Source organism: Apodemus sylvaticus, chromosome 2 (genome assembly GCF_947179515.1).
Source record: "Apodemus sylvaticus chromosome 2, mApoSyl1.1, whole genome shotgun sequence".
In the NCBI taxonomy this organism is placed as follows: domain Eukaryota; kingdom Metazoa; phylum Chordata; class Mammalia; order Rodentia; family Muridae; genus Apodemus; species Apodemus sylvaticus.
In genome coordinates, this window is record NC_067473.1 from 122,684,724 (window position 1) to 122,699,427 (window position 14,704).

Genomic DNA, 14,704 nt, shown 5'->3' on the forward strand with positions numbered 1-14,704 from the left:
CCCAAGATCTTTGCACGGTCCAAGCCGGCAACGCTTAGAACACTCTGCTCATATGCACTGCTACCCACCATGTGTCAAGCATTGTGACCAGGCCCCAGCTGCATTGACAGCTGGGAAGGCCAGTCCCCTCAGGAAACTGGCTCTGGACTCCAGAGGTTCCCCGCTGAGTGCTACTCACAGAAGCCCCTCTGTAAAGACTTCAGGGGCACAACAGGCAGATGGTGCCCACAAGGCCCCTAAACCTCTGTGGCAGCATGAAATCACATGGGGCCCCAGTGATTGGCTTCCCCTATTCCTGCCTCTGGGCTCTAGTGTGGTTCTGTTAAATGGGCTCTGGAGAGTAGCTGCCTCCTCAGGTTGTAGGGAGGCTGAGAAAGAACCCCGAAGTCTCCCAGCAGGGCCAGGCCCTTAGCAGAGACTAAATTAACGAGTGCCAGCATCTGGCTCCCACAGTCCTTCCCACAGCCTCTGCCAGCCTCAGTGCCAAGTGTGCCTGCTCAAGGCTTCGGCCTGGAACTCTGGCGCCTCTGGTGCCTCCCTGCGCCGTTCCAGGTTTGGGTCTTGAGACCTGCAGAGGTGCCTACCTGCCTCAGGGGGCTTCAGGGGCCGACGACTCTGGGGTGCAGGCAAGATCTCCAGTCTAACTTTCTCAGTCACACTGGCCAGGAGCTTAGTGGCCTCGACCAGGGAGCAGTGTTCTGTGCTGGTGCCGTCGATGGCGAGGATGTGGTCTCCAGCATGCAGGGCCCCACTCCTGAGGGACGGGGACACAGAGAGGCTGGTCCAGAGGACAGAGCCACAGGTTGTCTCTGCCCTGCATAGTCCTGCTTCGCCTCACCTGTCCACCACGCTAGCTGGCTTGATACGGTCGACAGTGATAGCTGGTTTGTTCCGGTGGGAGCCAGTGGTGAGAGAGATCCCCAGGGCAGATCCTGGGGTCTTGGCTATTTCTACCACCAAAGGGCCTGAAGCATTGGCCACTGTGTCTGGAAGGAGGGGGAGGGAAAATGTAAAGATTCGTGGGAGTAAAGGTGCTTGCTGTCCTGCCTGGCCTGACTCTGCTGTCCCTTAGTCCCTACTGCTGAGGAAGGGGACACATGGAGGGGAAGAAGAACATACAGCCACCAGCAAATAAGGCCAGACCTGCACTGTACTTCAGAAACACCCCTTACCTCCGCCCCAAGCACCCTGGTGTCACATCGGTTCTCCCTGAGGCAGAGAGTCACTTCCTTAGCCCCTGGCTTCTACCTTCAGTCCTTCTGTCCTGGCTCCTTCCTATTCAGTCACCACTGCAGCCAGGCTGTCCCTCCCTCTCAGGCCAAAATCTCCTGCCCCAGGACACTTGCACTTACAGTTCATCCTGCCTAGAGATTTGCCAAAGGTTCACTCCACTTCATGCTCGTGTGTGTGTGTGTGTGTGTGTGTGTGTGTGTGTGTGTGTACATACACAGGAATATGCTAACTGACATTCCCTGTTTACAACCATACACTTCACCTGTATTGTCCCTGCCAGATCCCCAGTGAAATCAGGAGATGCCTGACACTGTCAAGAGGCCCAGAGAGGCTAAAGCACTGGCCTAAGATTGCACAGTCTCTGTAGTACTGAGGATCTAGGAACTCTTCTGGCCCCAGCCCTTACCCTCAGACCTGAATGTACCTGGAGTGGCCACGTCGTACTCCACCTGGAAAAGGGCCTCATGACTACACTGCTGCAGGGTGGCTATGGCGGTAGCGTGGCTGGCCCCATGCAGTGGGATCCCATCGATGCTGAGCAGCCTGTCGCCCACCTTTAAGGAACCCTCCCTATAGGGGAGATGAAAGCCCAGTCAGGGATGGGACACGCAGAACGAGTCAGGGATGAAGAGACAGAGTGTAAGTAGAACATATCAGACCAGCTCTGACGCTCTCTACCCACAGCACGTCTAAGCTGGGTAACGTTCTTCAAGGCCACTCACACCACAGCCCAGATAGGGTGTGGATAGCCTGGCTGGGGACGTGCAGCATCAGAGAAGGGGCGGTCTGCTCACTGTAGAGTCCCTTCCCATTGTCCCCACCCCAATTTCCCAACAGTGACTCTGGCCTAGTGACAGATGAGCTTGGGAAAGAACTCAGCAGTGCTCCAGTTTGATCCCAACCCCTGCCCTGGAATGTCACCCCTGACAGGTGCCAATGCTATTCCAGGAGGTTCTATGAATAGTGACTCATGCAGGGCCCCAGACCAAGACCAAATTTAGATCTACAACAAGCCTGGCCCAGGCTTCTCTTAAAATGGTCAGGAGTCTCCTGCTCAGAGAACAAGGGTGAGGGGTGAAGAGACAGCGGCAGGGCCTGGACATGTTCCTCTCCCACACCCTGTCCTCCCGGCCCACGGGACTTGTTGGGACATGGGAAGTTTCCACAGACAGTCCCAGGCAGAGATGGTCAGTCACAGAGCCAAGAGCATTTTGCCCCAGGCTGAGTCAGGAAGATGCTGGGAAGATTCAAGCTGGGGCCTCTCCTAGCCACTTCCATCAATTCTCTGAGTGACTCTGGGCATGCTGTCCCCTCCCGGCCTCAACATCCCATCTGGGAAATGATGTGAAGACTCAGGACCTCAGGTAACCACAAAGCATTCACACGGCTTCCAGGGGACGTAGATGCTTCTGTCTCGGGCAGACTCACCTGTCTGCTGGGCCACCAGGCCTCACGTAAGTCAGGACCAACGGGCGGGATTTGTGCAGGTCCTCGTGGGCACCTCCTGGACAGAAATCGACAGGAAGCAAGAGTCACTTACCCACAGTTCTCCTGGCAAGCAAAGGCCTTGACCCCAGCCCAAGCAGCCCCCCTCCCCACAGGTGGGATGAGGAACAGGAAACAAAGCAGATCGTCTCTCAGTCACATCGTGAGATCTCTCTCCTGAGATCTCATCTTCTCTTCCTTTTTGCCCTGGTTACTAGGGAACTCAAACTTGGTCATGCATCTGCCGCAGCTTCCTATCACCTCCGTGTGTCCTCTCATGAGCCACGTATGCCTCGTTGTCCTCACAACTGTCCATTCAATGTTTGACTACGTGGTCCCGTGTTCTTTAGTTACTAAGCAAGGGCTGGTGAGATACAGTTCAGCAGGCAAAGATCCTTGCTGCCCAGCCTAAGGGCCTGAGTTTGTTACACAGGACCCACACAGTGAAACAAGAGAACGGATTCCTACAAGTTGTCCTCTGACCCCTACACACACACACACACACACACACACACACACACACACATCATGTCGCATATACGCATGCATGTGCATGCATGAGCACACAGACGAGACGTTAAAGAAATTAACAGAGAAAGTCCTAATCAAAATGTAGGTCACATTCACCAATGTGACATGGAACAGGCATGGCTCCTCAGTGACCTCGTGCTGCTCATCCCAACCCCAAGGAGAGCTGTCACACTGACCTCTGAGGACGAAGCCGAAGCTGTTGCCTTCCTTGTAGAGGGAGACATCCACCGTCTTGGAAATGATCCTCGGGTTGTTTTCGGGAGCTGTAGGGAAACCGAGGCCTCCTTTGAGTCCCACCGCCACATCTCTGCTGCTGGTAGATGTGCCCAAGGCTCACTCCAGGAGAACCAGTAACCAGCCAGAGTCACAGTGACGGCTGACCTCTCTCTACTGCATAGGCAGGGGAGGAGGGGCACTGGAAGGTCCTCTTCTCTACCCAACCTAGTCCACCACAGACAGGGGAGAGGGTCTGATATGCTCCTGAGCGCCACAGCAGAGCACGGGATGCAGAGAGACTCAGGGCTAAGCCAGGCTTGGTTCCAGTCACTCCAGTTAGATTTTTAGACCAACTTTAGAACATTCAGAACTGGGAGAAATCCTAGACTGCTGTGCAGTCCGATCAGGAGCAATGGGTCAGGAAACAAGTTATTCAAACCTGTGTCCCCAGACCCCTTTCTATCCAGCTACACAAGATGACAGGTTATGAACAGGGTCCCACCACCATCTGTTGACAACATACTGTGTCTACCATGTTCTACCATGTGTGGCCAGCCTCCAGACATCACCCACCCTAGCTAGGTGATTCCCCAATCCCACCCCAGGCCTGGGCAGGGAGGCATCGGTGTCCCCCCATGCCTGAGGCAGTGGACAGAGTTCCCCGTGCAAGGGCACCCACCGGGCGGGGGCAGCTCATACTCCACCTCCAGCACCACGCGCTCGCCCACATTCTTCAGCAGTGTGATGATCTCGTCGTGTCGGAGGCGGGTCAGATGAATCCCGTTCACTGAGCGGATGTAGTCGCCCACGTTCAGTAGGTCACTCCTAAAGCAAGACAGCCAGAGCCCAAGTTGGGTCCGAGCCAGCCTCTGGGTACCAACATCCACACCGCCCTTCCCCAGGAACCTCAGAGAGCTAAGACTCAGAGCAGTCCTTCCCTCCAAGGTCACACAGCAAGGGGCAAGACAGCACCTGTCTAACCAAGCCTGAGGATGACATCCAGACCTCCCCAGCCTGTCCCACTCTGTTGGCCTGGTGACAGCATCATGATGACATCACTGACCATCCTGCACAACCTGCCCATTGCTCCTCTCTGGTGTTCTTCCCACAGTCCTCTGAAGCCCTTCTGAGCAGTTCATCTGGACCCTTAGGCTAACTTCCAGCCTTTGTCGTCTAGGGGGAACATCCAGGACAGTGTGTACAGAGCACTACCTTAGTTAGAAGCCCTGGAGGGCTTCCTGGAAGCAGTGGCTTCTGTGTTACATGTGGAGAGATGAATAGTAGTCTGCTAGGAGGGTGCCCTGGGGGCAGACGGAATGACATGGAAGGGTACATGGCCTTGCCTGAGTGGGGTGCTGCCTCCACAGGGGAGGAGAAGGAAAGAGGCTGGGCCTTGAACCAGCATTTGTTAGAGGCCGCCCTGTGGCAGACATCAAGGTCCTGCACTTATCTGTCCCCTCCCAATGGCCATCTACCACCCCACACCTCTTACCTGGCTGCCAGGCCCCCAGGCCTCAGGTTGGAGACTCTGGGCTTCCCGTCCTTGTCAGTCCCTCCTGAGATGGTCAGGCCCAGAGTGCTGCCCTCACGCTTGATCAGCTCCACCATGGTGATGCCCCGGAACTCCTCTGTGGGCAGACAGGAGGATAAACATGGAAGCGTCCCTTCAGGGGCCAAGCCTGCCGCGGAGGCTAGGGCAGGGAGGTTGGCACTCTGCCACTTTATGCTGGGTGGCATCACCCTCCACCAGGAGTGACCACACTGAGGGCACAGTCAATGGCGGTGCCGATCCTTCACGAGTCACTGGAACTCAGGGCAGAGCTCAGAGCGAAGCACGAACCACCTACCTGGAATGCTCTGGCGGCGGCTCACCAGGGCCCCGTCGGCCCCCACTGTGTCCTTCCCCCCTTTTGAGTAAGGGCCATCATCTGTGGGAGAAAGGTAGAAACTGGGATCAGAAACTGGCCCAGGTCCCACTTTCATCTTCATTCTACTGGGAGAGCTCTTCTACCTCATGCTGTGTCACAGTTATGCCTGGTCTCCTGCAAGGGTGTCCCAGGGCTCTCTTCGGGATGAAGATGGCTTAGATAAAGGATCCCCATGAGGGGAGCTTCTAGGCCGATCTAAGGTTGAGCATCTGACATGTGGTGGTCCATATTGTTATCATAGGTAATATTACCCAAACCAGAAGGGAGGCTGAGACTCAGGGAGAACTGAGTGCAGGGTCACACAGCTGGGGCGGGGTGTGGGGTGGGGTCTATGATCTAGCTTAGAAACCCAGGCCTATTGGCCCTGTCCCAGGTTCTAGATACATACCTGGTAAGGCAGACACTTACCATGGTTTCCCTGACCAGACCTGGCCAGTGCATGCACACGTGTGTGCATGTGTGTGTCTGTGTTAATGCCTTACATAGCATAAATCCCACTTATGTGTAAGTCCTTGAACCTTAGCTTTACTGGGTGGAAAATCTCTTTCACTGCAGTGGGAAGCAGTATTTCCCAGCCTCTCCCTCTCTCAGGAATCTTAGCAGATGGACAGGACCTGCCACTCTCTTCCCAGATCCTCACCACCCCCCTCACATTTCCTGTCTTCTTGTCTTCCTGGGATGTGTGACTCTGCACAGACATTTGTCTTTGAGAGATTTTTTTTTAAAGAGTTATTAGGGCACAGATTGTAACCCCAGCACTCCAGGGGCAGAAGGAGATTTGAAACTCAAGGTCATTCTCAACCCTATAGTGACTTTTTTTTATGAGAAATCATCAAAAAACAAAAAAACAAAACCAAGAGATGGCCCCCACCCCTGATATTTTAAATATAAAGAGAATATAGTCGGCCCTCTGTTTCCATACCTGAAGATTCAACTGTAAAAATAATGTTTGGAAAACAATTGCTCCTATACCGAACATGCCGGGCTCTCCTCGCCCCACCCCCTTCCATGAATCCCTAAGCAACACAGGACAGCAGCTCTGGCACTGGGCTGGGTATCTAAAAATGATCTAGAGATGAGGTAGCTTAGTTGTCCCGCAGTATTCTCCAGAATCCCTGAAGGACTCCAGGTCTGCAGATTCTTCGGTCACATTCATGAAACATGTGCACATTATCTACATAGCTAGAACCTTCTAGCTAGAACCAGATGACTGAGTCATAAGCAAGATGATGACCAAGAGAAGACTTGCATATGTTCAGTTCAGACAAACTTTTTTCCTGATATTTTTGATGTGTGGTTGGTTGACCCACAGCAGCAGAACAAGCAGTACAGAAAACTGACGTTCCCTGTCCCTGGAGCACACACAGGTAATATATAAAAACAACAGTGTTTTAGAACCTGATCTGAGCTCTGTGGCTTTTGCTATTTGCAGGCCAAGGAAGAATTCCCCCTTCAACACCTGGGGACAGTCCTGCCCTGACAGAACCTGCTTAACCCAGAAGGTCAAATGGCTCAGTGGTCTGCTCTGGCCTTGGGTCGCTGTGCCTTTCCCTGTCTGCTGACTGATAGCCTCCTCTATCATTTCGCAGGTTCATCCACATCTGTATTTCCAAACAGCCTGAAGTTGCCAGGGTGTCCAGGTCACCTGCTCTATGGGGAAGCCACTGCCCCTCCCTCCCTGCGGGTCCCTTGCTTTACAGGTTCCTTCTCTGGACTTTGCTGTTCTCACAGCTGGAGCCTCATTAGATGCTCACCGTGAACTAGGGGAAAGGGGTGAGAGCTTCAGGTCTACTTGACAGAAAAGGAAACTGAGGCTCAGACTGGCAGTTCCAAGGTAGACTCTATGCTCCCATCCCCAACCCCATATCCCAGTACCTCTTGACCAGGTTGTGTGCCAGGCTCCTCCAAAGCCTCAGTGTTCCCAGCCCCTGGATGACAGTCCTTAAGTCGACAGACTCGCTGTGCTGTCTGAGGAGGAGGTGTCCTTCCCAGGTGTCAGGTGCATCTGAAGCTTCCTAGCCCTCCCTCAGCCTTCCGTTGATATTGCACATGCCCCGTTAGCCCCTTAAGGAAGACCAGCTCAGAGCAGAAAGGCGCACCTTCTAAGTGGACTGTGCTTGTCATTAAACAGCTCTGGAGTGGTGTCTTCTTCCCCCTCAAGCCTCAAGGATAGGGTCAGACAGAAGCCATGGTGGCAAAAGCGACATGCCTCATCCCAGCTAGGTCTTGCTCTACTAGGGATTAGCCTGGGCAAATCAGCCCGAGTCAAGATAGCTTGGACCACTGTCAGGGCTCAGTGAGTTTATCAACCCCAGCTCTAATGAGGTACTGTGTATCCTGTATTGTGTGAAGGTTCACAGCACCCCTGGTCTCCATTTCCAGGCATTAATAGATCCTGGGACAGCCGGAAATGACTCCAGGAATTGTCAAGTGTTCCGTGGGGATGCCACATCAGCCTCCACTGAGGATCACTTATGAACAGGGGTGCGCTCAGCGTAGAGAAAAGGCTTGGCTAGGGTCAGGGCCACCGCTCAACTGAGACCCTTGGAAACCTTCATTATCTTTAATCTAACCCATGAGAAACTGTCTGGGTTCGCCATTAACTCTGCTAAGTGGCCAGGGCCCTCTGCTTGCCAAGGGGGGAAAAAAAGCTGGTAAATATCCAAACAGCAGTTAAGGTGGGCAGCATTTTCGGGCTCCTGGAGTGGGGTCCCCAGCCGCTCCGCGTTCACTCTCCTTCCCACACCCATGCTCTCAGCCATCACCGATTCAGGCAACACACCATTTAGTATAATGCCTCCCGTTACTGCTCCCTCGTACGTCCTTCATTATCTCCAACAAGACGCTTCTAAGCTAATGAAATTAGAAAGGCTTCATTCCATCAGCGATGTAGGCAGATGTCTCTAGTATTTCACCAGGGCAATTCTGAAATTGAAATGTGTCTCATCCCAAGCAAACCGGACGCCTTCACCTAGGCTCGCTCCCTCTTGGGCTGTCCTGGGAGATGGGAGATAAGCCGCAACGCTTATGTGTCTGTGGGGAAGGGTACAGGAGCCTGCGTTTGAAGGAAGCTAAGGACCATGTTTATCCAGAACAGAGAGCAGTGAACACAGCCCTGCATACCTATGGCTTTAAGGTGGATATTTGAACCCTGAAGATAAAACAGAGAACTGCAGACTGGGCATCCCCAAATGCTGCTCTCTCTGTAGCCAGGCTCGGGCAAGCTAGCTGCTGAAGGAGGAGACCCCATTCCTTGAGTGTCCCTATGGTGTCCTCCCAACCTGTCTTTAAAGGTGACTGCCCCTCCTCATATACACACAAAAAGTCAGGCGTGTGCACATGCATACATACACACACACACACACACACACACACACACACAGAGGCAGCTAGCAATAAGCAGAGACCTGAACAAAGCCAGGCATTTCAAGTGGATCCCAGAGATTTCAAGTGGATCAAGAGATCAGGAGGTCAGGAGGTCAGGAGGTCAGGAGGTCAGGAGGTCAAGAGGTCATACTGGCTAGGAGAGCTTCTGGATAAAAGGCTTTTCTAACTAACAGCCCTTCCCCCAAGTCATATTCAGAGTAACCCATAGTGAATGGGTGATATCAACCAATGCTTTTTCAAGCGGGACATCAGCCCCTCTTCAAGGACAGCCTTGTGATGGGAGAGACTGAGGCACATTCAAACCAAGAATCAAAGCATGATCAGAACTGCCAACTGGCTACATGTCCTAAGCCTCTAATCTCTATCTGTAAAGGGGGGGGTGTCTCCCTCCTTGAGAGCACTGGGAAATTAGGGGACCACTTTATTTATAGATGCCACCATGTGGTTTAGCCCCCAGAGTCCCCTCTCAGGGAACATGCTCACGTTCTCCTGTCCTCTTGTATTTTTTATTTTTTTGAGAGGTGGGGGGATGTTCTCGGACCTGGTAATTACATGCTTAGAGATGAAGGCTTTTCAAAAAACATCTTTCCCACCAATTTCAGCTGGAAACGTGCATAAAAAAACAGGGATATTTTTATCTGCATTTTTCTAGTCCCCTTCCAGAAATGGCCAATTATGAGCACTACTTCAGTTAGTTGGTGCTGTAGAGACTGCTTCAGAGGGAAATTCACTTCCGGGGCCCATGGGGAGGCAGGGCACAAGTCTGGACACCAGGTCCTGGCTGCTACAACTGGGAGGGTGGAGGTGTGAAAGGGGTCCTTTTTCTTTTTTTCTCAGGCAGATCTTGCTGATCCGCCCTAAATCTGTCTTCCTCTGCAGCCTCAGGGAGCTAGTGAGCTGACAAAGGGAAAGGAAGTTTGTCCCTTGCCAATTTGCTTTGCCAGGGTGCCACCTAAATAGAGTGCCAAGGAAAGGGGCACGGGGTGGGGGGCTGAGTGGTGCTGTAAACTCAGCTCAGGCCTGTCATCTGTGTTGGAGGCACTTGAACAAGCTGGAGATAAAGACCCCTTGGTGAGACCCCTATGTTCCCATGACAGCTGAATTAAGGTCCCCACACCCAGGCCTTTGGATCCCACTTTCCAAACAGTCTGTGGAGATTCACTGACAATTTCTGGAGAGTGGCTGCTTAGTATCATATCCCTGTCCAAACTTGATTTGACTGATCAGGCCACAGAAGGAAGGCACTGTTGGTATGCAGAGAAAAGAACTTGGGAGTCAGGTCAGCTTGACATGCTGATACACAGATAGAGAAACTGAGTCACAGAGAGAATAAGTATTGTCTCATGCCAAAAGATGGAATGGGTTTTGTGCCAGGCCTGGTTCTAAGAACTTCAAAGTCGTTACCACTCTGTCTTCACAATAAGCCTGAGTCAGAAGTGCCACTGTCACTATCATGGGATAGATGGAGAAGCCAAGGCACACAGAAGTTAAGGGAATCACAATAAGGACACTCAGCCCTGGATGCATTCAATCCCAGGCCACCTGGCTTGCAGGGCATTTGGTCCAGCCTCCGTGGCCCCTCCCTCTGGACATAACACCTCAATCCCTGGACCTCTCTGTTCAAAAAGACATTCTTCCACAGTGACAACCCTGTCTCTGCAGGGCTGGACCAGCACAGGGCTAAGCTATAGATGTAGCCTTTGGTCTCCATAGCCAAAAGGTCTCCAGGAAGCCAGCTTTCCATGGGCAGAGGCATGGGATGATAGATAAAACAGCCACATTGCATTTTCAATGGCATGAGCAGAGCAGTCACACATCAAACAGGAAGCCTCACCATGCGATGTCAAGGTGGCTAGAGAGAATGAGAATTGGCAACCCTGCTGGGCTTGTTACTGGCCAGTCACTGTTTACTGAGAAGGAAGGGGGGCCAGTCTCACAAGGGTCTCTGTGATGGGGTGATACCTGGTATGCTGCAGACCATCATGGAACCAGGTGTCCCTGACCCAAGAGGGACACACCCTTCCTCCACCTAAGGGAGCACAAAAGAACCCAAGCGAGGATGAAGGAACTACAGCCTAGGTGGGGGAGGGCTCCTTAGAACTCTGATTAGCATCACTCCTCCCTCTGCCTGGAAGACTTCCCAGATGTCCACAAACCCCTCTCTCCCCTCCTGCAGTAACCTGATGAAATGTCCCCAGTCAGGGAGGCCATGCCCATGAGTCTGTTGTACTGACTCACCCCAACACCTCCCGAAGTCTCGAAGTCTCTTCCCATTTGTTCCTCTGCACTCAACATTATCAGAAAGACTTCACTGCACTGCCCTGCAGGGCTTTCTAGCATTCTGTAGGCGCCTTGCTTTTGAACTCAATGCCCATCTGCAGAAAAGGAGAATGCCCATCAAAGAAGCATAATGAGTGGCCAGAGGCCAGGAACAGGAAGGGGTTGAGCCTGGGTAGAGCCCACCCTTCCCTGGCTCCAGGCGACTGGCTGATACCCAAGTGGATGACCTCTAAGGGTTCCCCTATGGCCACAGCCCAGGCCTAGAAATGGCTCTGATGAAGCCCCTGGGAAGGAGGGTGTCAACAGGGACGTCCTCATTGTGCATACACTCTGCCTCAGTTGTCCTGAGTCTGGAATACTAGGTGGCCGGAATTCACTAAATCCTGGCAGCTTCTGATGACAAAGGCATCTTTGTGGTCAGGAGTCAGAGGACATGCCCATCCTTCAGGCAGGAGTGTGAGGGCGGTGCGTGTGTGCAGGAGTGGGGGACACCCTCAGCCACTTTAGTTGGAGTCAGGCCTACTCTACCTGTTATCGTCCATCCCACAGATGCCCTAGAGGCTCCCAGGAGAGAGCCTGGACAGTCCCAGGAAGAGATCTGAGAAAAGGCAACCTGGGTAGAGTCCATCCAGGCCAGAGAGAGCCAGGCTTCCTGCTCCACGGGCCTCAGTCCCCACCCGCCACACCCCACCATGACCACCTGTCAGTTTTCTTGCCCTGCTCTAGGAGAGGCCCTACAACTAGGCCTGGCTAGTGAGAGGCCCCATGGTTGGTTTAGCAATGGGCATGGAATCCATGCTGAGCTCTGAGACTTTTGAGGGAACTATTGGAGACAGACTCTCTGATACAAAGCTAGAAGGAGGAGGAGGAGGAGGAGGAGGAGGAGGAGGAGGAGGAGGAACAAGATGGAGAAATGGGAAGAGGATGAGGACTACAGCACACCTAGACCCTGTTGTCCCTGAAGCTCCATTTCAGCACTTTTTTTTTTAAAAGGAGCCTTGGGATTGAAGTCAAGGAATGTGGTGCAGGTGTGACCCTATGACCCAGGGAGGAAATTCTCAGTGGCACCAGTGAAGAGGGGAATCCTATGCATCAGGATGCATCAGAATAGAATCCAGAGCGCTCACTTGATTGGCAGAGGCCTCAAGAGCTGGGCTCAGAAGCCGTGACTAGACTTCAGGCTTAGCCACTCCCTCCTGGGTCTCAGGGGTTGAGGCAGGTCAGGAGAACACCAGGACACAGGCCTCACTAGAGGTAGGGGCCCAGAGGCCAAGAGAACACCAGGACACAAGCTCTACTATGGGCAGAAGCCTGAATACCTACCAGGAAGAGCATCGGGCAAAGGCCCAGCAGCAGGCTTGGGAGTAAGAAAAGCACAGAAGTTCCAACATCCCCAGCTCAAACTGTATGACAGAGGTGTCCCTGAAGGAGACCTGGGGTGCTTGGTGCCTGCCCTGGAAGCTGTAGAGAGGTGTGTAGACCTTGGAAGGTATTGAGAGCATTGGAAGTGGTAACCCTTAAAGTCACAGAGAGCAGAGTGACCCACATTGTTGAGGGAGGTCAGGCTGGCCCAACAGGCTGAAGTTAGGGAAACAGACAGACAGACAGACAGACAGGTACAGGGATCACTATACTTGCCCCACAGCTCCTCTCCAGTCCCAGATACTACCACAGCCACCTAGGACTGTGGCAGCTGGGCCCCACCCCTCTACTGAGTTCCAGAGCCCAGGGCTCCCGGAAACCTTCATCCACCCTGGCCTCAGGGAAGGCTCGCTCCCAATGGGCAGCCCCGTGCTCCCAACAACTGGCGGCTCTACTCCCCATACTGAGGCAGGAAGGATGGCCTTCCTGGGTCTCTGACTGAACACCCTGTAACCTGTGCCCTGGGAGGCAGCCTTCCAGTGACAGGACAGCTCCAGAGCAGAAACACAGCCCTCAGCACCTGCCTGGTTAGACGGCCCATGTCCTTTTCCCCACTAGAATTCCAGAGTGGCAGCCCCATTCCTACCATCCAGGCCCCTCTCTGCAGCTGGTGTGGTGCCTGCATGCTCCACGTACCTGCCTCTGCAGGGCTGTCCCGGCTGAGCCCACACAGCATGTCTGCTGTCTCTTCACTGCCCACAGCTCCCAGACACACACACTAGGTTCCTCCCTCACCCTCCCCGGGGAGGGGCCCAGGAGCTCCCTCCCACTGGCGGGGCATAGTCCACCCACTGCAGCCTGATCACTACTTAAAGGGGCCAAAGCTTTCTTCACTCTGTCTCCAAGATCAGCATCTGAGTCCCCCTCGGCCAGGGGCATATGGAAGCACAGAGATGGTTAGAAGAGAATCCTAGGGCCCTCCCCAGTCTCCTGGACACACGACTTTGAGCCTAACGTGCCCCAGGGCTTTGGCAAATGACTGTCTTTAGCAAATGACTGTGTTCCCTGGGCCTCAGTTTTCACATCTGGAAAGGAGGACAGACCTTCCCAAACTTTATTCTTGTAAGGAACGGATCTCAGCAGGACTGGCATAGGATTCCAGTCATAAGCCCCAAAGTGCAGTGGCCTCTCTGGCCTTGTGATTGCCTCCTAGGCACCTCTGTAGATACTCACAGACCCCCAAGAACCCTGGCATTGATCAATACCCCACCTTCTCTCTGCTTCACTTTTCTCTCCGGAAGCTGAGATGTAGGGACCATGAACCTAACAGTCTACCACATACAATGTCCGCAAGCATTACATGGGGGCTGAGTATGTCAGGCCAAGAATCTTCCACATCTAAGCTTGATGGGCAGGGGCAGCTGGTCATGGGCTGCAGTCACAGCTGGCAAGCTGCCCCTTGCTTGCCCCAGATGGGCCCCAATCCTGTGCACTGATAGACCTCCTTCACTCGGGGCTCAGGACCAACCAAGCAGATCCTAATGTAGTCCCAGGACCCCTCCAGATGGAGCAGCTATACCTTGTTTCTGCCCCATCCCATTCTCCCAGGACTATACATGGGCACTGAGAAGAAAGGCAGAGGGTTAGTGACACAAGGCACCAAACAGTGGCCATCAACAACCTGTGCAAGTGCTCAGTGCAGCCAGCTGAATGCAGCAGAGACTTACATACAGGGTCCTTGTTCTCAGGGAATTCTCAGCAGCCCAGCCACTATGGAAGTCAGATTATGCTCATAGGCTATCCTGCACCAGCTTCAGATGAATCCATGTTCTCATCTGTCTACAGGCTCCAGTCCCTGTCCTGCTTCCACTCCTTAAGAGGCCTTACTGATCAGGTAACCTTGGGTAGGGAGGGGCGGTGGATATGCTGGGGGTGGGATCTAGGCAGTAGGCAAGTTCCCTAGACCAGTACTGGAGTCCAGGCCGAAGATATGGGAGCATTGTACAGCCATGGGAGAGGTAGTAAGGCTAAATCTCATATGAAAGAGTCAGACCAAGCAGAGAGAGGGCACTGGCTCCATGGGCTCTATGCCAAGAAATGGCAAGGAAGGCCCGGCTATGGCGTGGGTCTTCACCAGGGCACAGAGGGCTACCTGAGCATCCCATCCGCACATCTGTGGAAAGGAAGTCACCAGAGGTGAATCTAGCAGAGCCCCCCCATCTGCAGACAGTGGCAAAAGATACACAGGTCTCTGGAGTGATGTCTGCTCTTTAAGAAAACAT

General features: G+C 53.4%; 1 protein-coding gene across 1 annotated transcript in view; it reads right to left on the minus strand.

Annotated features, from left to right (window-relative positions):
• Positions 1-13,158, minus strand: part of Grip2 (glutamate receptor interacting protein 2) — a 32,489-nt gene extending 19,331 nt beyond the window's left edge. Inside the window, exons 1-9 of the mRNA XM_052174339.1 lie at positions 13,119-13,158; positions 5,313-5,393; positions 4,958-5,093; positions 4,145-4,290; positions 3,426-3,512; positions 2,662-2,737; positions 1,658-1,803; positions 839-986; positions 585-754 (exon numbers count right to left, since the gene is read on the minus strand). Coding sequence (XP_052030299.1) covers positions 585-754; positions 839-986; positions 1,658-1,803; positions 2,662-2,737; positions 3,426-3,512; positions 4,145-4,290; positions 4,958-5,093; positions 5,313-5,393; positions 13,119-13,158 — 1,030 coding nt within the window. The remainder of the gene's footprint in view (positions 1-584; positions 755-838; positions 987-1,657; positions 1,804-2,661; positions 2,738-3,425; positions 3,513-4,144; positions 4,291-4,957; positions 5,094-5,312; positions 5,394-13,118) is intronic.
• Between the last annotated feature and the right edge of the window lie 1,546 nt (positions 13,159-14,704).